The 24,870-nt window shown below is 43.7% G+C and overlaps 5 protein-coding genes across 9 annotated transcripts; 3 read left to right on the top strand and 2 right to left on the bottom strand.

Annotated features, from left to right (window-relative positions):
* Positions 1-930: 930 nt before the first annotated feature.
* LOC143360723 (bone morphogenetic protein 2) lies at positions 931-5,544 on the bottom strand. The gene is made up of 5 exons (XM_076799828.1): positions 4,173-5,544; positions 3,555-3,711; positions 3,329-3,474; positions 3,156-3,257; positions 931-2,891 (listed from the first exon to the last, which is right to left on the bottom strand). The coding sequence occupies exons 1-5, from the start codon at positions 4,341-4,343 to the stop codon at positions 1,941-1,943; spliced, it is 1,527 nt and encodes a 508-aa protein (XP_076655943.1). The 5' UTR covers positions 4,344-5,544; the 3' UTR covers positions 931-1,940.
* A 953-nt stretch (positions 5,545-6,497) lies between these two features.
* Positions 6,498-16,437, bottom strand: LOC143360699 (uncharacterized). Its single transcript, XM_076799798.1, has 8 exons — positions 16,160-16,437; positions 15,441-15,539; positions 12,915-13,018; positions 8,176-8,404; positions 8,048-8,101; positions 7,693-7,835; positions 7,471-7,625; positions 6,498-6,706 (listed from the first exon to the last, which is right to left on the bottom strand). Exons 1-8 carry the CDS (start codon positions 16,236-16,238, stop codon positions 6,649-6,651), a joined length of 921 nt encoding a protein of 306 aa, XP_076655913.1. The 5' UTR covers positions 16,239-16,437; the 3' UTR covers positions 6,498-6,648.
* Positions 8,313-21,271, top strand: LOC143360688 (ATPase family gene 2 protein homolog A). Of its 5 annotated transcripts, none has more exons than XM_076799773.1 (6): positions 8,313-8,414; positions 18,435-18,631; positions 18,695-18,880; positions 18,949-20,348; positions 20,446-20,709; positions 20,779-21,271. In XM_076799773.1, exons 2-6 carry the CDS (start codon positions 18,436-18,438, stop codon positions 21,106-21,108), a joined length of 2,376 nt encoding a protein of 791 aa, XP_076655888.1. In that variant the 5' UTR covers positions 8,313-8,414; position 18,435; the 3' UTR covers positions 21,109-21,271. The 5 variants fall into 5 exon arrangements, with proteins under 5 accessions (XP_076655888.1, XP_076655886.1, XP_076655887.1 ...); XM_076799771.1 differs by lacking the exon at positions 8,313-8,414 and adding an exon at positions 18,098-18,224; XM_076799772.1 differs by lacking the exon at positions 8,313-8,414 and adding an exon at positions 18,098-18,229.
* On the top strand, positions 21,237-22,114 carry LOC143360710 (uncharacterized). Its single transcript, XM_076799810.1, has 2 exons — positions 21,237-21,314; positions 21,620-22,114. Exons 1-2 carry the CDS (start codon positions 21,250-21,252, stop codon positions 22,026-22,028), a joined length of 474 nt encoding a protein of 157 aa, XP_076655925.1. The 5' UTR covers positions 21,237-21,249; the 3' UTR covers positions 22,029-22,114.
* Positions 22,115-23,010: 896 nt separating this feature from the next.
* On the top strand, positions 23,011-24,793 carry LOC143360696 (nucleolus and neural progenitor protein). The gene is made up of 5 exons (XM_076799794.1): positions 23,011-23,335; positions 23,421-23,844; positions 23,918-24,088; positions 24,146-24,351; positions 24,421-24,793. The coding sequence occupies exons 1-5, from the start codon at positions 23,260-23,262 to the stop codon at positions 24,789-24,791; spliced, it is 1,248 nt and encodes a 415-aa protein (XP_076655909.1). The 5' UTR covers positions 23,011-23,259; the 3' UTR covers positions 24,792-24,793.
* Positions 24,794-24,870: the final 77 nt, after the last annotated feature.

The following is a 24,870-nucleotide window of genomic DNA, read 5'->3' as shown; positions in this document are numbered from 1 at the left end:
CGGCGCGGACCGAGAGAAATTTGGAGTTTATTTACTCGGAAGACAGGGAGACAGAAGGGGGTGAAAGTGGCAGCATTTAACACCGGTAGCCGGTGACATTCCGCGACTGCCTTTCTGCATCGAACGGCGCCAAAGTCATCGTCTCCGGCCACTGTTACCGTCACGATCATCTTTATTGGCTCGGCCATAAAGTTTGCGAACGAGCGCTCGCCAAAAACACTGCCTGCGCGACTCTCCGGATCCGTTCACCTGGACTCCGTTCATTTGGAAAATCAATTTTATCTTCGTAAAAGATAAACAGCCCGCAGAACGAGCTAATGCAATCAGGGTGGCGAGAACCCTCGAAGCGCTTTTACATTGTCCGATTCTCGTCAAAACAATTAAATCATTGCCTCAACAAAGCGAGAACTGGCAAAAATAAGGAATCAATATTCGGTTAGTTTAGTTTAGTCATGAATTAACTTGCCTGTTCATTTCTTGAGCTTATAACAATATAACTGGATCACTTATCATTGAGAGTCGAAACGAATTTGAAGAAAGAATTGTTTTGATAGGGCAATCGTTGTGAAGAGCAGAAACATTTCTGTCAAGGTCATATTCTTGAGGATGTCAAGGTCGTCTATGTTTCTTTTAAACGAGACTCGACGGCGTAATAGCTCCTATCAATTCAAAGGATTAGAATCAGTATTATCATTTTGCACTGGAGGCAGGGGTCAGGAAACGCTGCGGGGTCACACCGAGCATTTCTGCGTAGCGTGCTCGGGGTCAACAAAAATTGGTTTGTGTGTCCCCGGAGGCGAATCGCTTCTAAATCGCCTCCATTCATCCTCAATCGTCTCCTCTATGGGTGTTCACGGCCGAAAAATCAGGCGAGCGTCTGGGTTAACGCTCGGTGCAGGGCAATTGCAAATGAAAGGGTCTCGCATTGGTGTCGCTTAAATATCCGTGTTTATTCAATCGTAATTAAAATATAAATAACCCTAACGTCTACGATACAGCGTGTTTTATATACAGTTTCCGGGCTGGCTGCCTGCGTGCGGTTATAGTATAATAATTTAATTAACGACAATACAAGATACGGTGTCGGGCCGCGCGCCAATCGTGGATACGTGTGACCGTGCGCGAATTTAGGAATGTTCTTATGTACAAAAGTCGGGGGGGCTTAGGATCCATTGAGACGATGATCACGAGGCGAATCTCTGGGAATGACTCTCGTTCCAATCATTTCTACGTCGCCACTACACACGAACACGCATTCAATCATTCTCTCGCAATCACTCTTCACAGTCATTCTGTCTCTCGATACCCTCTGTCTTCATCTATAATCTACAGGGTGAGTCGCTTAACTGTATCACCGAACTCGTAACCTACTTGTTGCATCAAAAAATGCTTTGAACAAAAGTTGTTAGTCGTTAACCGATGCAATGTAATAATTATGTAATAACTCTTTTCGTATTCAGACGGTTCACAATCAACTTTCTCACCTTATATACTCTAATACTTTTCTACTCAGTATTCGATACAAACTACAGGATTACACATTGTTATACAAAAATTGAAGGTCACCTTCGCACCCCCATAAAAGAGTCAAACATCCAAGATTTAATTATCACATTGCACGTCTCAATTGATGTCGAGTAACTTTCGTTAAAAAATTTTTCGTATGCGACGAGCAGGTAACAGTAGACTGCGGATTTCATGCATTCATAAGAGAAAGTGGGTGGATCATATTTAAAACAGTACAAAGAATAAAGAAATTAAAGATCACTGTCATATTCCATGTATCACGACTGTTAAGGGTGAATTCCATTTATCCTCTGCTTCCCCTAATCGACGCAGACAATTTTTATTCTGCCTGAAGATCCGCAGTCTAGTGATGAGTAAATATAGATGGTACAGTTAGATGACTCACCCTGTATACTTTCTTCCTAGAGGAGTCCCTAACGGCATCCGCAGCGATCCGCGATCATATCCTGATAGACCTTCAAGATTACGTTCTCGTTGTCGTCGAAGAAGAGGATGGTGGTTCCTAGGAGCTTGGTGGGCACGCAGCAAGGTCGCTCGACGTCCTGTACCAGGCCCATCTTGTGAACTATGCCCTGGATGGTCGCGTGATTCGTCGGCTGCTGGTCCTGGCTGAGAGGGGACTCGCAGACGCCTTTACAGTGGTAAGCCGAGTAGCCTACCGGAGCTATGATCGACGAGGAGAGTCCAATCTCCTTGAAATCTACGTAGAGCTCGTGCCTCGAGCACTCGGTGACATTCTGCTGAACGGACGCGTGGCTTTTGGTAGCGCGTTTCTCCCTGCGGTTCTTCACACGCAGCCTGGACCTCCGTTGGCCTAATCGTCCCCTGCGCATCGCTCTTCTGTAGACGTCCATCGGGAGGAACAGGGCGTCGTTGGAGAAAGGATTCTCGTAACGACCCGACAAGGAGGTCGCCTCCCTGCGGCGACGATTGGAGAATTGTTGCTCTTCCAGGTCCTTCGATTGCGTTCTCTTCTGTCTTTGGAAAAATTCCGACCTGTCCCCGCCTTCTTCCCATCTCGCCTCCTCCGGTTGACCTTTTCGCGACCGTCTATCGAGGCTCTTGTCATTATACTCGTTCTTCAGATCAATCTTCTCGTCCTCTTCGTCGTACGACACCTCGCCCTCGACCTCGTTGTTGTTCCCGTACGCGTAATAGCGCGGGATCATCTTCTTATTGCTCTGATCGCTCCGGCCATCGTCGTCGAATAGAACCAAGATCGGCTGTTTGCTGTGGTGGTACTCGTTGCGACGCGAGAACTCCACGTCCACCTGGTCCTCGAACAGGGTCGATGCTGTCACCAGGAGACCGAGATTAGGCTCGTCGTTCAGCCAAGCCAGCACCGCTTGCTTCACGTTGAAGATCTGGGGACCAACGGGGCAAGAATTTTACATCCAAATTTTGTAGAATTCCCAAGTCACAGTTTCCAACTTTACTAATCGACAAACGTTATACTCTTTTGCAAAAAGTTTGTGCATATACTCTTGAAAGTCTCTTAATCTCTCCACTGTTTTAAATTGCGCCTACTCATTTTTGTCACGAACGCATAAAATCCGGAGTCCAGTTGTAATCAAGCGAAACGACACATTACGCTTTATGCTCCCGCGTAATTAATCAACGAGTCTCACCTGCCAACCGGAAGCGTGCGCCCCGACGTACCGAACATTGAGGAGCTTGTGCTGCTCGGGAGCATCCAGGCTCTTCTCGTCCAGAACTTGATAGACCCTTATCTAGAAACAGAAGTACAAAATTATTGAAGATTTCCAAAGAAATACTAGCCTAATCTCTTTCCAATATTCACCAGGTAGTAAGCAGAGGCTAACGTGGAAGGATGCACAGTCTTCGCCGACGTCCTCTTCCGGTACAAATGCAGCTCCGCTTCTAGAACAGACTCGTTCACCTCCAACCCCGTGATGTTGAAGAAGTAGAACCTCGACATGGACGTATCTGCCAGAGAATCGTCGTTTCGATCAGGATATTCCCGTGCACGGATTACTCGATTCGCGAGGAAGCATCAAGATCAGTACCTCTTTCGATGAAGCTGCGAACAACCTTGGCGTTGTACGGATTTCTGCCGCGAGTGACACCGCTGGAATCAGCGACGTTGTTGTACAACTCCACCATAAACTGAGGGGGCACCTTGCGACGCCCCGTCTTCTCGCCATGGCTGCGGATCCCGAGCACCTGTAACGATTTCGTCTTAGCATGGTCCACGGATCATCAACTATCTTAACACTTCATCTACCGGAAGTCCTATTAACACGTTCGCTACAATCACTGTTCAAATACGCATCTGTTCTAGGAAAAGTTAAAACAATTCGACAGAGGAAAGATATTACAGCAAAGTGTAGAATATTAATTTGACAATCTTTAAGTCAGAGATTGCGAACGTGATGCGTGACAGCATGGTAGCGAACGTATTAATAAGCTGTTGAATAATTGTGCTAAAGGGAAGTTTGAAAATCTTTTACACAATAATCCCAAGCAATTAACGAGGGTTGTTGATTCACGTTAGGAGTAGCTATCGCTGTTGAGGAGTAGCTATTAAAAAATCCTTATAGGGCTTTCAAAAATTATGGAATAATCGCCGGTAGATAATGCGTTAACACCTCTAACCACGGAAGCACAGTTTTCTGATCACGGACCTGTTGCAGCTTCTCCAGAGCCTCGTCTCTGAGAGCGTGGTGGTCCTCGCCTTGGTCGAGGTCGGCCAAGGACCAGGAGTCCTCCGATCCTTCTGCATGGTCACTATGAGCGTCCAGGGTCCTCGATAGCAGCAGCAACCCCAGGAAGAGGTACGGCACGGTCCTCGTCATCCCTCTCTTCTGTCGTCCCTTACTCCGACGATTCTCCTTGGCTCGTGGTAATTTCGACGACTATACGATTGTTAATTAGCTTGACGATCACGACCTGCATCGACCGAACTCCCGGGATTGTTCTCGCGCGACGGGGCGAAGGAAACTGCGTTCTCGCGAGGAAGGAGAGCGGACACCTTCTCTCTGCTTGGCGGACAGGAGGTTTGCCGAACCGAACGGGACGCTAAGTAGCATATGGGAGGTCTTCGCTGCGAGGAGTCACCTTTATGCTATGCCGGGAGTTGCCTCCCCCGCGTTGCTCCCCGCAGCGACATCGGCTTCTTCTCGCACGGGACACCGACGCACAGTGGTCGATTTTTCGAAAAAGTGGGACAGAAATCAGCACGGTTTCAACATTTCGCTTATTCGCGAATAATAGAATCGGATACACCTGTTAACACGTCCGATACCGGCGTTCGTTTCGCTGTTTATCTTGTTGAAATATTGTATTAAACGCAGCATACCTCCTTTAGGAAATATTCAAACAATTCAGTAGGAGGAAGACGTGGATTCTCCGATTATTATGCCGTGTACAATGATTCTAAAGAACGGATTGTATAAAATTAATTTAACTAGCTTCGACTAGCGAAACGTATTCAGTTCGGTAGAAGAACATGATTATTAAAATTTTCATTATTTTCGATTATTCAGATTTTTGTAGTTCGAGAAAACAAATTATCAGTTGCACGTATTAGGTACGAATAAGTCACGTTATATTACAATTTCCCATACTAATCGACCACTGTGCGACCACGGGAGTCAACGAGACCCTCCCTCGGGGTGGACGCACACGCGTCACCGAGAGACGCGATCACACGGCAATCAACCCTCCTGGACTGGGTCTATTTGGACCCAGAGCTTCCACCTACATTTCTATTTTGCACCGATCGATGACGAAAATTGTGCACTTTCACCCTATGCGGTCTTATTAGGGTCTTGTTGCGCTAACAACTTTTACTGTTTCGTCCCAGCTAGTTGTTAGCATTCACTTGAGGACAGCATTCAGGTTAGCATTCATTTTAGGACAGCTTCATACGCAAAATAAGAGGCCACAGTAGTATTAGGGACAGCAGAGAGAGTAATAGCGAGACTGTAAATCTTTGTGCTAAATGAAAATTGTCTGTGTCAATTGCACGAAGCTCGGGACGAATAAGAATATATTTCTTTTCTTAACAGCTTCAATAAGCTGCCTGTCAGCTGACGACAACACAATAATATTTGTTAGCTTTGTAACTCACCCATTCATTTCTTTCATAAATGCAATCTTGAAAAGTGTATTTAAAAGAACTGCTAGATAATTCCCCCGCAACAATAATACTTGCAAGAGAGGTCCACCACCAAGTCGGAGACATTAAAATAAAATGTTAACTGGTATAGCCACCTTTCAACTTGCAGAGAGGTGTCTATAGTCACCCTGAGCAACCCCGCACACGTGCAAATAGTTCTCAGAACATTTTCTAACGCCTGATACTGATTTCAGGGATCACGCAGGACCCAGCAGGACCAAGAGGTGCCTTCTTCGTCTCGAGAAGCGGAAGAGGAGGGTGGATAGTCCGCGCGATACCTTTTGGAGTCGATGATGGCACCGGCAGAGCGGGGCTATTAAAAAAAGCTCACGCTTCCTAAATTCCGGCGGGATTCGTAAGTGGCGAGTTATGTGGCCCCGCCGGCGATATTTAGATGTCGCGAATAATCGGTTGTTTTCCTAAGTGGACGATGACGGATCGCGATGGAGGGTGTCACAGCCGGTATTTCTCGCCCACGCGCGCGTGTGAGCGTGATCCGAGGATTCTCTCGGGTCTCTCTTTCTCTCTCTCTTGGCGACGACCTCGTTCTTTTTGTTGCATTTACTTTCGTACACGGGCGGAGCACGCGGAATGAGAACAACGAATGGAGAGCTTCGGACCCGAGGAGCCGCTGGTAACTACAAAATTGGCTAGCAGGCAATTTGCTGGCGCTGCGTCGTTCGTAGAGACATCGCCGCGAACGGGACGCTCTCGCCGTTTGCCAAAACCGATTCTTATTTTCTACGCCGCGCCGTGCCGCAAAAACAGATGCGTTTCGACGATTTAAATCATTTGGATCGGTTTTGGATAACCATGATTCTTTTACAAAGTCATCGTACGTTTATTTATCATACCAGTACACGGTTCTTGTAGGAACATCGAAACGGGGGTACTTCGCGGTTCGCGGGCGGAATCGGTTCGCATTTGTTCCGGTGATTCTTCAGATTGAGCTCTTGAGCTCCCGATGATTTCTGTACCGTCTAAACGCAGGCGCACTGAGTGATTTGAATGATCTCCCTCTTTGATCCCCGACGAGTCCTGGAAACGATCAATGCAATGTTCTGTCTTGTGGTTTGTACCCGACGAGTCGAGCAGCGACAAACGCGTATGTGCAAGTGGTGATCGTTGCATTAGACAGATCTGAATAAAATATTCACCCTTTGCACTCGAAGCAGTTTTAACTTCGAAACCAAGACGTTTCTTCTGGCCTAGAAGGATCACTGTTAACGTACTGACAACACTTCAATTGTTGCCAATTTTTTAGATACAAACATCGCGATGTAAACATTGTTTTGAATAATAGTGTGGCCTTTTTTAGCGGCGCCTTAGAGCCGCCATTCGAGTGCTAAGGGATAAATGTAATTTTAATAAATTCGTTACTGTAATTTTGAAAGGAAAAAGTTAATTCTAATGCTCCGTGCTTGTAACTGTTAATAGTGTTAACGAAAAAAGTACACTGGTGCACCTGCACTGACTCGTCTCGATAAAGCTATGTCCACATTTGTTACTGCACCTGATTCTGTTACCATACGTTGCCTAATCGAATGACAAATTGACACTAGCAGTGGAAAGTTACAGGTAGCAGTAAACACATTTTAGGAATTATCATTCTTCCAGGAAATAATCAGAAAAATTGCGAAAGGAATTACAAGACGTTAAGGAGGGCAATGAAATAACAGTTCAAAATTGGTCCGGAAATGTCCCTAGTGGCCATTTCAATAAGATTAACTAACGAGTAGCAAGATGCGGTGCCAAATGTGGACAAAGCTTGTAGGGCTGTTTGATTGGCAATTCTAGGGTACCTGTACTCGTGAACTTTGAATCTAGCGGGCGTGCAGGTGTTCTGCTTCCTGTACAAACTAGCTAAGCATCTCGAAGGCTCCTTCTTCGCCCGCAGCAGACACATTTCGGTTCCATTACCTGGACACGATCCGACGCACTGTCCCACGTTGATTTGCTACAAGAGTAAGAGTATGTAAAGTGACAGTAATAGGAATTTTTTCATAGGAATGGGAGGAACTAACCCGGATGACCGGCCTGACGTCCGTCGTGTTGGTGCCATCTTTGATTTCAACCTCGCTGAAGTCCAGGACAGTCTCCATATGGTCCATCTTATGGCAGGACCCGGCACAGCCGCATTTCTCGATCACCTGGTACACTTCGTCCCCTAAAATGAGAACAGGATCGAGTATTAGAACAAAGAAAGAAGAAACTAAAATGGTAACACCAGTAGACTGTAGATCTTTATGCATTTACGGCAAAGTACATTGATTTATTTTCTTCAACTTTGTCTCTAACTTTTGAAATATTAGATCACGAAATGATGGCAAGGTTTAAATACGAAACTAACGATCTTGGACAGTTTCAGAGTCCTCTTACCGTTCGGCCCCTTGATGCTGACGGTGCTGTTCCTCAGCGGCTTGCACCCGATATCTACAGAAACATAGATGAAGAATTATCAAGAAAAATTGAAATTATATTATACAGAGAAGAAACGGACGAAGTACCTTTATCAGAGAAACTGCTATCACAGCGACCCATGCACACGCCAACGTCGATCGTGGCCTGATGAGGGGTACCAGAATGCACTAAATGCGTCATAGATTCCCGACTGCAGTACGAGTCCAGCGTGCATTCGCAGGCTTCCACGACTTCTATCACGCGGACACCTTGGATCGTCGTCACCCTCTCCATTTTCGCTGCTTTCGAACGACAGTGGGCATCCTGGGAGCATCTCTAACATTCCGTAACAAAAACTAGCATTAATCTTTTGGCTACTATGAGTCTGAACGCATTTCTGTGCCGTAGAACTTCGAACGGGCTTCATTTTCACCATTATATTCAAAACCGAAACAAAGCAGTGCCATGGTACATATATTAGGCTGCTCTAAAAGTTCACTATTGTTAGCTCTACATGATCAGAATCAGTATTTCGTTAACGTTTTACTATTTCCAAATTTTTCACTTATTTAAAACTGGGTTCACGGGACGCACTTTAATATTTTTAATTTACGATTACCGAGATTGTAAAGATGTGTCCAAGAGGAATTATTCAACAAATTTATTTCTTTGCCTATTCAAAATTTTGTGAAAGTAATAAAAGTAGTCACTTTTAGTGCTCCGCGAACCTAGTGTTAATCGCTTGCCTGCTTAGAAAACAGTTCTAAATTCGCATTGGCTACGTTAATTAAAAACAAGCTCTTTCGGGACAAGTTAATATAATATCTATGGCTCTTGCGTATTACAACAAGTAAGCCACCATAGCGTCACACCATCCAAAAAGACGATGCCAACCGGAAAGGCGCTATAGCGAGCGGCAAGGTAGCCCAAAAGGTGAAAAAGAAAGGCTCAGAAAGCGTGGAAAACGAGGATATACAGAAGCGCCTCGGTATATATGGTTGATTTGCGGGTTCTGGGAACGGTGGGGATTTATAATGATAATCGGGGGGCTGGTTATCTCCTCTTCGGTACTCGATTTCGTTTCGCGAACACGCCGGGCCATTTAATTATCCTCGCTGCGGGATAACCGACCGTTATCTTTGTCCATGTAAATCGGATCTCTCGGATTCTCCTCGGTTCGAATACGGCCGTGATATTTTCTGGCTAAGAATATTTTCTAATAAATTTCGTTCGCCGGGCACATCGATCCTCCGGCCGGCCCGGTCCCAGGAACACAATTCGGGATTTAGTATAGCCGGCCAGGCCGGCGCCAGATCGGTGACCCGGCACGACACGACCTTCCAAGGACGCAAAACACATCCTCTCCTCGCTTCTGCATATCGCGTGCAGAAACGTTTCTTGCATACGGCCACAGCAGCAGCTTGTTTCTCTCCCGCGGCGTGGGTGCTGCAAGATCGTAAACCAACGATCCGGTTGCATCACGTGACCAAAATAGCACGCTGCACCGGGACGAGCAGCACGAGCTGCTCTAGGGGTCGTTGGCGAATCGTCTCTCTCTAGGTCCTAGACTCTCGCTGTCCTCCTAGTCTGCATCGTTGACCCTTTGAGAACCATTGTCGATTACTCATCTAATTCCTGAAGTAGCAAGCGAACTATTTAATTATTTACACGACAAGGTGCGTGTTCTTCCATTCTTTCAGTATTTGTAGATCTATGGTGCAGTTTTCTGAGGAAAATATTCTTTTAGAAAATCCTCGTTCCATACATCTTCCACAATACTCCATAATTTTCACGATTTCATAGCCTGCTAGGCCCTGGCTAGGTCTGCCAAATTGTATGCCGATCTTCTTTTCCCTATTCTTGAAGCTGCTTCTTCGTCAATCGACCGTGATCTTCTAGTTGGATTTAATATAAACGCAAATCCATTAACAACTCCTTGCTCTATAATATAGTCAGATGTATTAAGTGTTGAAGTAATTCTAATACTTTATGTAATAATCCTTGGACATTGATTACTAGACTGCGGACTTTATGCATTTATTACCATGGATTGGCCGAACGCGAACGTATAAAGACATCAGAAGAATCGAATGATGTTAGTATATTATTCTCTACTTGCTAAAACTATTGTAAGAAGAAATGCACTTTGATCTAACTTCTATTTCTTACAATTGGACAATGTTCATTTTGCATAAACAGCCGCAATCTATCGATTACGATGGTAGTATATTGTCTACAATAGCGTACCGTGTACGATAGGCATCGTAATCAATATCAAAGAATTAAGAAAGTTGAAAGTGCCAAGCATTTACCACAGTACAATAGTGAACCCCTTGCTGTGTCAAACGAAGTTAACAGACTCGCGATGAAGATTTCAAGCCAATTAAAACCGAATTAATATCACTGCAATGCATAAAACATGTGGCATTCAAGCGATTAGGATTTCTTAGGCTCGCAAAATAATTTCTACTTTTAATTCGAAATGAAATCTCTAACAAGTAACACGTTCGGTACCATTATTACTTTCGCAGTCTACCTTCGCCGTTAAAATGTTTTATTGAATATAGTGCACCTCCTTTACGAAATATTGGAATAATTCAATAGAAGAGAGTCGCGAAGTCTCTGTAGTATTATGCGGATAGTAGAGTGTATAAAATTGAGCGGACTACTCTTTGAGTAAATTCGCGAACGTCGCGAATCTGCGACGCTGGTAGCGAACGTGTTAATGTCATTCCGATAAATGAAATCTGAAGAGCCGATCGGTTCCCCGGGCTCGCGATAAGTGGATCTAGGGTCGGTCAACGTCCTCCTCTGAATTTCGGTCGAGTGAAGACCGCGGCGCTTGTAAAATGTGCATAATCATCGTTGGAGGATGCGGCTGAGGCTCTTCTCGCGGGGTGCACTCGCCGTAAAAGTCGCGAAGATCGTACGATCGTGCGCGATGCCTGGCGTGGCCGCATTCCAGCTGGCTGGATTGGTCGATCCCATGCGTCATAAATCTACATGACGTTCCTGCTTTTTTTCCGTGGCCCTTCCCGTATAGCCGTTCGGCGTCCTGGCCCTTTGGCCGGTAGGCCCTCTGGCACACGTAACCTGCGCCGTGTAGGTACCGGGTGCACGGTGTCTTTTTTCGTTTCACGAATTCGAAGTCCCGCGGCGTTGCCTCCTTCTTTGCCCCCGACTGGAATTTGCTCCTCCTTCGATATCCAAGCCCTCCCCCCTTCTCGATCGTGATCGAGACCCTCGCGAGATCGTTACCCGAAATCTCGAACGCGCTAACATTTTGCGACCTCGTCGTCTTTTTCGCGGGCGACCCGGTTCGACAAACTTTTCCAAGCTTTTTGTCCTTTACCACTGGCTGCTTGCACCTGGTGCACATCCCGTCCGCATGAGTCATCTTACCTGCATCTGCATTCCCGTTGCGATTGTCTCTGGGACGCGATACTAACTCTCCGAGCACGATTCGAGGCGGCGAACGTATTAATATTGATCAGTGGACCGCGAGATCTTTGTGCAGAAGAAAGAAATGTTCTTCGTCGATTGCAACAGACAGACACTAATTGGAAAGTTCTGTCTTTCTTTAAATATTTTAATAGATTGGAAATAGTGTATCGACGTGCTTTTAATCTTCTCGCTATTTCCAATCTAATCTATCCGACTTTGTAAGGCTGCATAAGATCTGCAGTGCATCAACTGCACGTATATTCGAATTGAGTGTAAAAGGTCTTTTTGTTGCCCCCTCGCTGCGAAAGTCATTTCTACTCATTTGTTGTCCCCTTATCAGTCTGATAGCTATTGTCAAGAGTAATTTGCGATGAATATGTGACCCCAGCCTTTTGTTTTGTTACGATTATTAGTTAAGTGACCTAACCCAGACCTGGCGCAGGACGCCATTACCCCCTTTTACTCTAATACGACAAATGCCAGCTTGAGTTCGATGAAGTACTTAAATCCGTGGCAATCTCGTGTAACAAAAGAGCTGTACTATCGTATAACATACAAAATTTGTGCGGAGTGTTAGTGTGCGATTTTTAAAGCGAGAACTTTTAACCCTATGCTCGTCCTTGCCCCTTGCGCAGGCAACCGAAACGTATAAACACCTTCGAAGCCTCGGTGTCTAAGATATTTTGCGTTACATTGAATTCTAACACTGCAAATCGATGTAAAAATATCCAAATAATGAATTCATAATGAGTTAGAAACATTTTGATAAGAATGTTAAGATTTGTTAAAGGAAATACAGTGAATGGGTGCCTGTGCACCCGGTTGCCTTCACAAGGGGCAGCCGAGCGAAAGCCCAGCCCCACATAGGCAGAAAGCTAAATGCATAAAGCTCTCCATAGACATCAATTTCGTTCATTAAATTAACAAAGCTCGTGGGGAAAAAGGGAGAATGTCAAACTTTAGAATCTGGCGTGCAAAACCAAAGGATCACTATATTTTCATTCAAAAATTGCCCACGTTCGTGCTGGTCTCATTTCGAAGCTTGATCCTTCCACTTTCGAGATCTATTATTCATTTGTTCTCGACAAACTTTTTACACTACGTAACAAGTGAAGAAATGAATACACTTTTCCATTTCGAGAATAGTGCAAATTCAAACGTTCGTGCAGAAGTTAAAAGATTTCTTCAACGAATGAAACCAACGCAGATCTGGAGATTGGAGTGTCATCTTTAAAATGACCCCTCGGTGGAACGATTTTACTTTGGTTATTGAACAGAGATTTTGAACTGAACTAAAAATTCTCTCTTTTTTCCGTGAACTCTTGATTGACAAGCGATCGGAATGGTGAAAAATGGATCCTGGACAGAGAATCGAAAATTTCTCGGGTGGCTAGCAGTTTACCTGGACCACGGGTCGACTGGCGTCTCCAGGATCGTCGAGAGTGTGTCTCGGACAGAGTTTGCGGCAGTGTCCGGCGTTGATTTGGATCACCTCCCCCGATATTCCTGGAACACGACGGGATTCGGTTAGCATGAGCAGCCGCAGGGTGTCCGCGCCGCGGGTACGAAGTTCAATGAAATGTTTCGACGGTGTTTCGTTGCAGCCGAAAGAATGTGACGCGTGTAAATCGGTTGGCGCCGCCGGTAATCGCCCGGCGTAATTTACGCGTTTGTACGTACAACGCGCGGTTGAAAACGTTGACAGAAGACACCGAGAAGAAGAGGGTGGTAACCGAGTATAGGTGTAACCGTGCTATTTTCGGCGCGAGCGCGTGGGACAAGCGGAATGCCAGGACCCCGGCCTCTGATTCACGTTACACGCCCGCTGTTTCGCACACCCTCCAGCCTCTTAATAACCAGATCCCCTTGGAGTCCCTATTCTCTCAACTATCATTGCTAGGGATACGCCAGAGGCCCAGATAATTTTCTCTTAATTGTTCCATTCAAGTGTCAACGCTAAACCTAGCACGTCGATTTGTCCGGTCACAGATTATTTATTTTGAAATTGTTGAAATCCCCTTGGTGTCCCTAGTTGGTTAACTAATATTGCTAGAGATATGCTAGACGCCCAGTGCTAACATTAAACCTAACACGTCAAATTGACCGGTCCCAGATTGTTCATTTTAGAATTGTTGAACTTATAAAGACTCTATCGTAGGATATGATTGAGCACTATGCTAAACATAGCAAAAGTCTAGATAAACTCAATCTTGTTATCTTTATAGAGCAAGAAATGCTTGTGCTCGGTTTAGCGTTGATCCATTTCCGTAAGCGTTCACGCGTGAGAGCTGTCGTGTATCCTTCAAACAAATGAAGATATTTAAAATCGGATTGCGTGACTGGATTACCGATTTGAAAACGCACAACTTCCCACTTAAATCGTCCCTCTAGCTCTGATAGTTTCCGAGATATCCGAGCAAATGTTTCACCGTCAACTATAAGGGCTGTTTTCACCCCTTCGACGCGTTCGACCTTCGATACGGAATTTTCTCTAACAATGCGCCGGTGTTACCAGACTTTCCCGTGATTATACTTGCACATCGTGCATTCAACGAAGGAACAAGAAAAGAAATCGCGGCGTGGAATGCACCCGGAGGGCGGTCAGATGCGTCGATCGCGCGCGACTCGCTTAATTGACAATTGATTCACGGGAAGGGCGGTTGTTCCGTTTCGAGGAACGATCGCTTCGGCGAAACGCTGATTCCTTGATCAATTCGCGATCACCGATCGACATTCCACGAACCGCGGGACCACCCGTGTCCCTTTGATCGGCCCGCGCTAATTGATCTCTATCGGGCGACCAGTCGAATCGCGAACGAGCGATATTTCGTTTCATCTCGGTGCACGAGGATCCGTGAACTTTTTGCGTCGGTTCCGTGGCGTTAGAAGTCGAGCGGCCTAACAGTGTTAGTTCATAGATGATCGAACCCAGTCCAGAATGACTTTATGAAACAGAAACAATATGTTTTAAACAATTGATAATTAAAGTTGTGGACGGTACAATTTTATAATTGTGAGAAAGATCCGCTGTCCGGTAAACTCACTGAGATTTACTGATTGAGATGGAACAAAATGCGAATGAACTTTGCACGGTAATAAATTCCATTTTGAACCGCTGTCGCTCTTCTATCGCTTAGGACCATTTGCATTGCTGGCCATTTCGAGGCGTAATATTGAGATTAGCGTGACTGGTGGATGCGTCAGGTGTGTATAGGAAATCTCCGCGTCGAATTGCGGGACACCGGACGCTCCATCCTCTCTCGATCGGCGTCAATTGATTGAACACCCGATATTAATTCGCCGGATCGGGTCTAGCGACAAGGCCACCGGCGTTTACCGCTCGTAGAACATGGGGCGCCGGTATGAGGAACGAGGGAACGCGATTTCCACTTAGCCGGCTCGCTAAAATTACGCAACCGTGCTCCTTCTTCTTTTCCCACCGTCGAGATCCGATTCGGGGCCCAGTAAACGCGCCTATCCACCTTGCAACCGGCTGCATCCATCCAATTATCCTCTAACAAGCTTCAGACGTGACCCCCATCTAATTTCCCAATATTACTTGAATAGCTGTCTAGCAAAAGGGCGTTGCATTTTGTGAAATTTACAAGAAGACCTGAAAACAATTCATTGCTCCACGTAGGAATGAAAGAATCAACTACTGTAACGTTCTAGTGATAATAGAGAACCTCTAGCATCATTGTTGAGTACTAAAAATTTCGTCAGAGTAATCTCTACGTCACAGTGGCAATGACTGTACGGGGAAAAGTTCATTTCAGAAAATTGATACGCCTTTCTTCCAGACATTCATTCGATTCTTTTTCACTGCTGACTATGGCGCCTGCTATTCAAAGATTGGCACCTGACCTATGAACTCTTCGAATTTCATCGAAGGAGGGTGTCACGTCAGAAGGACTCGCAAAAAGCTTACCGTATCCAACGTCGATCATCTTCTCGTGTTTCGCGCAGCACACATGTTGCCTAGCCTCTTCCCTGCGTACTCTTCCTTCTGAATCCTTGTCGGCGATCGCTGAAACAGACGGTCGATCAGGATCATCCCCAAACATGGTCCCAGAGCTGACGCAACTCTGGAGAACGGTTGCGCTCGGATACGCTTATGTTACAGCTTCTTTCCCAACCCCACAATATCATTCTCTAATGTAGAACTTTCCCGGTTCTCCCCTATTTACAGTGAAGCAGTGCAACAATAGTTACATTCGTTTGTTAATTTCTCTGAGCCCATCATCGATAGGGCGATGACTCTATAGCAAAAACTTCTAAATCAAAACTTCTATTTGATAGTGAAGAAAGAGTAACATTTGGTTGCTCTGTTTCCTGCTTCAACGTGAACACTTCCATAGGGGTACATTTACGTTAGAGATGCGACACAGACGATCAGACGAGAGCGTAGAAATACAATCTATTGTCTCACCAAGCAGAATGAAGCTTATTACTTAGTGCATCGATAATAACGTACCCTTATGAAACAATGGAATGACTCTCTACGCTTTGCTCTGATCATTTACCGCAGCTTCAAGATAAACGCACCCTTACAGATAAACGCAGATGCAACGGGACTTCGCCTATTTGTAATGGGCCGAACCCTGAAGCCGGGGCGCAGAGAACGTAAAAGATCAATGTCGTGTTTACCTAGTCGTAAATTGGCGAGGCAAACAAGGGTGAAGCCACCGAATACGGCCCACCGACCCCTCGTAATTCTTATTCGCATCGGTACGAATTGCGGTCGAGCGTGGTAGGTACGGATTGCGGCGAACGGTTTCGCTGCGTGGTTTTCCGTCGGTTTTCGCAGAGCGAGAGGGTTGGAGGATTTCACCGTCGGCCGTGCCCAGCTTTTCCCCGGTCGCCCCCGGATGACTAGATTCGATACTTGTTGGTTACACGGAACAATCGCGGACTCTCGCGCGCGCGTCGTTATAATCGGATCTCCGCGCGTTTGATTAGTACGGCGCAGGCTATAGTAGACGCACGGGTACGCGATCGATCACGATCGGTTGTTGCCCACGCAGGTTGCGATCTGCGAGAAGACTGGCCGTGTCTGGAAGCCGCTGGGATCTCTCGCTCAGACGGAGAGGCGTCCCGGCTGACAGGCGGATCTCTATTAATCTCGTTTGGTACGGGAACGTCGGCCCGCTTCGTCACGGACTGGCCCCGTCCGTCCATCCATCGTATCGGGTCTTTTGCCTCTTGCTCTGCCCCACGAGCATCGCCGCAACGTGCCGCGCCGCGCCGGCCCGGCCCGCGATCATGCTGATTTCATGCCCCGCCGAACCTGATTCATCTTGCCTCCATTGCAAACGTCAACATTCCAGGCCCGTCCGACTTTCATCTCCCTACGTCGGGCCTCCCTTTCCGCTGTCTCGCCCTTCTTTTTCTCGCTCAATCGTATAGGTATCAACCGTCCTCATAAATCAGCTACCACCGGTAACGATTCCGTCGCCAATTATCCGTTAGTACCTGGAGACCTCTTTCTCTCTCTCCCTCCCTCTCTCTCTCTCTCTCTCTCTCTCTCTCTCTCTCTCTCTCTCTCTCACTCTCTCTCTCTTTCTCTTCAGCTCTCTGGTCTCTCTCGCGATCAATGCCTACAATCATGATAATTAGTGTATAATCTGGAATTGCTTGCCAATCAATTTTTAAGATTATTTATCTGTAATCATGCATTTGAAATATTTATTGGGCTATTACACTAATTCCAGTATCTTCATATTCTTCGAGGTTTTCTGCCGCGTGTATCTACGATTATCATCATCGTCATCGTTATAGATACAGGGCTAATATTGCACAGTACCTACAATCGTCGTTGTTGTCATAAACGTAACAAATGATCGTAAATCTTTCGCTACCGACATAGTTAGAGTGCAAGGATTAATTATTACTTGCCTACTAATTGATTCTCGAATTATTTATCTGTATGTTTGGAATGTTTAATAGTATTTGCATCCTTCGTCCCTTGGAAGTTTCCTACCGCGTGTACTATATCCGCGATTATCGTCATCATCATCGAGAAGACTCGTCTTATCGTCCTAGCAAAATAATCACGATGATGCTTTTCATCTGTTATCAGCATTATTAATTTAATACAAAGCTGTTTAGATAGTAATTAATATCTGAAATATTTGGATATCTCGTTTTCTAAGGGAACCATAACGTACCTTTTCCTATATGCCGCTAAAATTACCAAGTTACCGATTCAGAGATCATTAAAAATAGCTCGAGCAATTACCGTATTAATAAAGAGTCCTAAATGTATTTTTGGGTTTGAATATTTCATAATTATGCTCGATAAATTAGTATTTCGGATACATCATTAAGCATTTCGCATTTTAGATCCGTGCCATGTTTAACAGGTTGGGTAACTCGCAAGTACAATCGATATTTCATTGATATTCGATTAACCGCTCATTTTGAATATTCAAATTAAACCAAGTATGCTTTCAGTGATACAGCAAATAATTCTTGCAGCACCTTAATAATTTTTCATTGTCGTCTTTGAGCATTCATTTATTTATGCGTCTATCAATCTTTCATACTTGTTGCATCATCGATCCTGCCGCATGATTATGCTACCCGACATACTTACTTACACGTGCCTCGATGGGTAGCATTCCGCAGTAAATGTTTCTACGAAATTGCAAATGTTTCGTAGATTGTATTAATACTAATTCCGACTCGAAAATCAACATTGATTCTCTTAAATGTAAGGTACTATATATATACGTGTATGTACATATTAATTTCTTTATACTATTTTATGGCAAATTATGGTCATAGCGATTCATAGGTTATGTTTTCATAGCAAGGTATTTGCCGTAGTGTTAAAGCGTTTTGTACAGCCTTATAAAAATCGTCTAACGAATTCTATCTGTATAATGCAACAATAGCGTATCAATCAATTTATTTCTTCTAGAATGACGTCTAAACAAAAAGACGGCGGAAGGAAAAGCCTTTCGCTGTGGGTCACGTGCGAAAAATGCGAATGCACGTTGACGCAAAAATGCGTAGCCGAACATGACGCAAATTGTCCGCCAAATTTGGAGAAATGGAACCACGATTTCATTTACAGCGGTACGCTGTACAGTACTTTAGAAATGTATAAATCACAAGGTATATGCAGCTAGATTTTTCTCACTGTCCGTACAGTTCTTTACCTATACATTTCTTGCATAGAACAGCCAAAAAATATTTCGCAAAGGGCGTTAGATGACATGGTGTTTATGTCGCAATCTGCATTGCAACTATGCGAGATCGCTATAGGGGATCCTGTTTTGGTCAGCGCGGAACAAGGCACAGTGGTTAAAACTGCCTGGCCAACCAAAGACAAAACGATCACAAGTGTTTCGTTGACAAAACATGGTCAGTTGTAGAACGAGTTCTCTCGAACGAGAAGCAAGAACATACCTCTATCAATGTATCTTTTACAGCCATGGAACTGAACGATCTACAAGGTCTTGTTAAAATTCAGAAACTGAGTTGCCCTGTTACCGTCGCCAGAGAGTTCATAATTTCTTATAAAGGAAGACATTCGTTACCAGACGCGAGCACAGAGATTAACATAATACTGAAGAATCACAATGAGCAGAAGATATTCTTTGTTGGAAACAAATTCAGTATACCTTTCTATGGGAAAAGATTGACCTACCAGATTGTACAAGTTACGTCCGATGAGAGTACTGACAGTATATCGGAACAACTTAAACAGTTGAATTTAACAACAGATCACACATACAGTATTAAACTTTACAAAGCACTTTATAATACAAAATGGACTATTTTAAGTGAGAAAGAGGAGAAAAAGGATGAGCCTAAAAAGCATAAATATCAAATGAAAGACATTGGAGGGTACGGCAAGCTATTAGAGGACATCAAAGATGTTCTGAACCTTGGTTTAGGCAGATGTAAGAGTATCGGGGATTTTTATATTAGTAAAGGAGTATTGTTATATGGTGCTGCTGGCGTTGGTAAATCTATGATTGCGAATGCTTTGGTATCTGAATACGATCTCCGCTGTTTTACCGTTTTCAGTTCAGATATTTATAGTAAATCCCTCGGCGAAACAGAACAGAAATTGAAGGATATATTCACGGAAGCGAAAGCTAAAGCACCGAGTATAATTTTAATAGAAGAGATCGATAGCTTGTGCCCTAAGAGGAGCAGTTCGAGCACCGATCACGAAAGGAGGGTTCTCTCCCAACTGGTAGCACTTTTCGACGACATACAGAACACGGATGACAACGTTGTAATATTGGCAACAACTTCTAAATTAGATCTAGTGGACAGTTCTCTTAGGAGACCCGGTAGAATAGACAAGGAGTTCGAAATCTACGTGCCTACGCCGACTATGCGAATGGAAATATTGCAGAAAATGTTACTAAAAGTCCCACACACTCTGTCAGCTGAAGACGTAAACAGTATAGCGTTCGTCACTCACGGATTCGTAGGCGCAGACTTATACGGTCTTTGCTCGCAAGCAGTCTTGAACGCCGTGAAACGCCAACAAAAGACAAGCATGGTCTTCGAAACATTGTCACAAGTAACACTACCGGACTTCAATCATGCTCTCACTGTGATCAAACCGTCAGCCATGAAGGAAGTCCTGATAGAAGTGCCTAATGTTAGGTGGTCGGATATCGGAGGACAGAAAGACTTGAAATTGAAATTGAAACAAGCGGTCGAATGGCCGCTTCGACACCCTGAAGCCTTTCAGAGAATGGGTATTACTCCACCTAGAGGTGTCCTGATGTTTGGACCGCCTGGTTGCTCTAAAACGATGATCGCGAAGGCTCTGGCAACGGAGAGCAAAGTCAATTTCTTAAATATAAAGGTAACAAGGTTTTTCTTTGATGTAATGGAGTCTAGAAGATCTCAGAATATTAATGCAGGACTACATGACCAATTTTCATTATGGAAATCGTTTTCAGGGTCCAGAATTATTTTCGAAATGGGTAGGCGAGTCTGAGAAGGCTGTGAGAGAGGTATTTAGGAAAGCCAGGCAAGTGTCGCCTTCGATAGTATTTATCGATGAGATTGATGCATTAGGAGGTGAAAGAAGTTCCTCTTCTAATGGTGGAAGCAACGTTCAAGAACGAGTCCTGGCACAATTGTTGACAGAACTGGATGGAGTCACTGCGTTAGGCAGCGTTACGTTAGTTGCCGCTACCAATCGGCCTGACAAAATCGACAAAGTCGGTAGAATTCTACAAAATCGTTCTACTTGATTTCTTTTCAGTAATGAAGACAGTATAATTTTTTAGGCACTCCTTCGACCGGGTCGGCTGGATCGCATAATATATGTGCCATTGCCCGACGACGAAACCAGGCAAGAGATATTTGACATAAAGCTGAGAAACATGCCGATCAACGAGGATGTAAATATTCAAGATTTAGTCGTAATCACGGAAGGATATTCTGGAGCAGAAATCCAAGCAATATGCCACGAAGCCGCGATGAAAGCGCTTGAAGAGGACCTGAACGCTGCCGTAATCACCAAAGAGCATTTCAAAGCTGCGCTGGCCATCGTCACTCCTCGAACTCCGACGTCCCTGATCAATTTATATAACACCTACTTACATAAAAATTATTAAACGCGAATTTGTCTCTATTCGCTTACGCTCGTCAAACTACCGTTCCATTATTTTAATCGCGCACTTCAAGCTTCAACTTCATACGGCATTTTGGCTCTCGTTTCAACAAAATTTACAGTAAAATTTTTACAATAACTAAAAATGTCGGTGGTTGTAAAGTGTGATCGCCCTTACGGGAAGAGAGAACTGAAAAGGATGATTGAGAGGTGCTGCTTTTATTATGTACATATAAGATGTTGGATATTATTAGTAAATTGGATATGACAGGTTGCGGATTATTATGCAAAAATTATCTGCATTCATTACATTGTACAGAAGCTACATGTACTTATTTTCTTAATCGTTTCAATGAGTCTAAAATAATATGACAGTATTACTAAATTAGTGGAATTTTTTTATCAATACCTACGATCCGCAGTCTAGTAAGAACACTATCCAATGCAGTGATACTAATAGTATCCAGAGTTTCCCCGACCCTATTATATAATAATTTCAAATGTAATTATTTCAGTTGTGGTTGTTGTCCTCCAATGGAACCACAATGTCCACCGTGTCCCCCATCGTGTCCAGAGCCCATAATTTGTTGCCCTCCTAGCCCATGTTGTCCACCACCTTCCTGTCCTCCACCTTGCTGTCCTCCACCTTGTTGTCCTCCACCTTGCTGTCCTCCACCATGCTGTCCTACGCCTTGCTGTCCTTCACCTTGTCCTCCGCTACCCTGCCCTCCCAGACCTTTTATTTGTCCACCTTGCTGTTGTTATCCTTGTGTTACCTGTGCAGCTATACCTAAACCAGTGCCTGCACCTCCAGACTATGGACCCGTCATAAGAACACGCGTCACCTCCGGCGGACTCTTCTACACAGGAACCATCAAATGCTATCCTTGTGGACCTTGTCCTCCACCTGTTTGCTGTCCCTAATTATCCTTGTACCTGCACCTTTTCCCAGTCGTCATTCTGTCAAAATCTCAACGTTCTTCTGTACAAATAAATGACCTCTCATAAAATCCCTCTGACAATCTCTTGCACCGTATAGTCATCCATTTTGGAAACGGGGAAAATATAGCAGCAGAACTACCTAACAGAATTTCATTAAAATTCAAAGACATTTTTAGATTAGGATGTAGTCTAAATAGACAAATAAGTTTCAAAATAATAGTCAAGTAATGTGCGTTTTATCGTCATCTTGTAGGAGCGACAAACTTTAAAAAATTAGCAATCTTTGATTTATTGTGACTTCGTGACAAACGGCCAAACCTCCGCTTTACACCTAAGTATAGAGTGAAAAACTGAGGTTTGCAATGTAATGTATTTAATATTCAAAAAATGATTTTGGGGAAGTCTTTGGGGATTCTCAGGTTAAAAACAACTGTAACTGTGACATTCAATTATTTTTTTGCAAAAAATTCTTTGTTACAATTTGGTCCGAGTTTTTGTAAATTCAAAAGTGAGTGGAAAACAAATAAAAATGGAAAAAGAACCCTGCGATGTGTGTCCACGGGGGCACGTGAACAGGTCCACTACCGTCGTAACTACAAGCAACTGGCCTCTGTTGAATCTTGACCGACCCAAGGGATGCCAGGAGTATTATCCCCCTATTAAACGGATAAAGGGAGTCAGGTAAAGACTTAATTACTCCATTGTGTGCCGTCATAAAATTTTATTACTTATACAGCCGGTGCAATATTGCAGGTTTGTGCAACCGGCGAATGCACCGTGGGGTCACACCCCCTGGACGAATTTATTATATCGTCCCATTATAAAGGGTGGCCTTAAATATTTCGGCGTAAATAAATTAGTACCCCTTGGTCTTCCTCCAAATTCACCAGTGCTCTCTCGTCCCACACCTGTCAGAAAAACTGATTGCCCGGGAATGGTAGTCTATTGTGACAGTAGAATCTGCTAAATTAAGTATGCATCACTGTGTACATACACATGTGATCACGATTTGTATACACATGCATTATTTCAATGTGTAGCATTTTTGTCGTACATAAATTGTGCATGAGTCTGTACCCAAGAATTGAGGTTATGTTTATCATACAGAAATTGTGAATGTGCGACGTGAAAATTAAGGTTATGTTTTGATTGAGTTTACATACATAGACTGATTGTTGTATTTCGATATGATTGTTGCAATTAAACGATCAATATGAACGCTTTATGGAATCATATGCAATTAGAACGTCCACCGAATGCAACTTGTTGCATTCAATGTGAAAAATTCGGTAATGTATCTGGCAATGATTCTACTCACCAATTTCTTATAACAAAAATGTTTTCATTGAATAAGTATTTATTTTTTATTATCAGATGCAACAGGATTTTTTAACACGGTGGACAAGATAATAGGGGATTTGAATTCTCAAGAACTGCTTCACAAAGAAGCAGCTATCCTAAGTAGATTAATATATCGCATGAAAAGTAAATTTCGAAATGATAAGGGTGTGAAAGCCATGTCGAAACTTAACAGAGCTTTGTTGAATTATCTCTCCTTGTCCCTCGAAAAAGAATATGAAAATTTGAGGAACTATGTCGAACTGGAGGGAAAATATTATAAGATACCCACTAAGCAAATGGTAGAATATGTTTTGGTAAGGACTCAGGGATTTGCAAAGTTGATGGTGCGAGTAGAAGAAGTCGCAAAACATGCTGCTCATTTTCTTAGAAGTAGAATAATGTTAGGTCATGCCTGGTCTATTGCTACCATTGCCTACTCTGTTGTCAGCAGAATATGGTATGTTGTCAAAGTAGAATTAACATTCGTTGATTATATCAACACAGTATAAGATGAATCCTTTCCCTCACAGGATCTTATCAAGACATTTAACAAACAGATCTTGCACATGGTACAATGATTTATATCACTATTTAACAGCATTCAAAGCCTCAGGATTAAGTTGGCTTCCTACGGAGTTTGAACTTCCATCTGATTTACGGATATGGCTTGCATTACCATGGATAGATGAGCCTACACCACAGTAAGTGCAAAATTGATTACACATAGTAACTCGTTTTATGGCTAATAATTCTTACAGTGTGCCCAGCAACTATGGAATAAAGAATACCATGTTCAAATTAATCAAACCTTGTGAATACGACTCTGACGAGGACATAGCATTAAACAGGCTTGACCATAATGAAGAAATAAAATTAGAAAACACTTCTTCGAATCTAGAGAAGAAAACTGTTGCACGTAATGATGTTATAATAGATGTAGAAAACCTTGACAATGATGCAGGAGGTACAAAAATTATTAATATCAAATTGTATAATAAACAAACAGAAATTAACAACTGTTTCTCTCTCATAGAAATTATAGATCGTGACTCGTTTAGTTTAAAACAAACAAAACAGACACCGGTGAAAGAGGAAAAACATAAAAAAAGAAAAGCTGAAGAAAAAACTGATATAGTAGTCGAAGATGTGAAAATAAAACAAAAAAAATTAAGCAAGAAGAAAAGCTTGAAAAAAGAGTTGACATTCGACGACGTTAAGCACAAGTCAGAGCTAATGCTTCTCTTAGACAAGGAATCGTATCCCGGTTTAGACAAGTTACAATGGAACATGATCAGAAACAAGGGCAAGAGACAACTGAACAAACTTGACGCATCCTCCGACGAGACGGATCAATCCACCTCAATAAGAAAAGTAATTAAACGCATACAACGATGGATCACCTGATAACAGCACAAACTAGTTCACCATCACAGTACAAAAACTTCTACGAACCCAAAAAAGCAAGAGTATAACATAAATATTC

This window comes from Halictus rubicundus, chromosome 13 (assembly GCF_050948215.1).
Source record: "Halictus rubicundus isolate RS-2024b chromosome 13, iyHalRubi1_principal, whole genome shotgun sequence".
Classification (NCBI taxonomy): domain Eukaryota; kingdom Metazoa; phylum Arthropoda; class Insecta; order Hymenoptera; family Halictidae; genus Halictus; species Halictus rubicundus.
The sequence above is the reverse complement of the archived record's forward strand: the minus strand, read 5'-3'. Positions and strand labels throughout refer to the sequence as shown.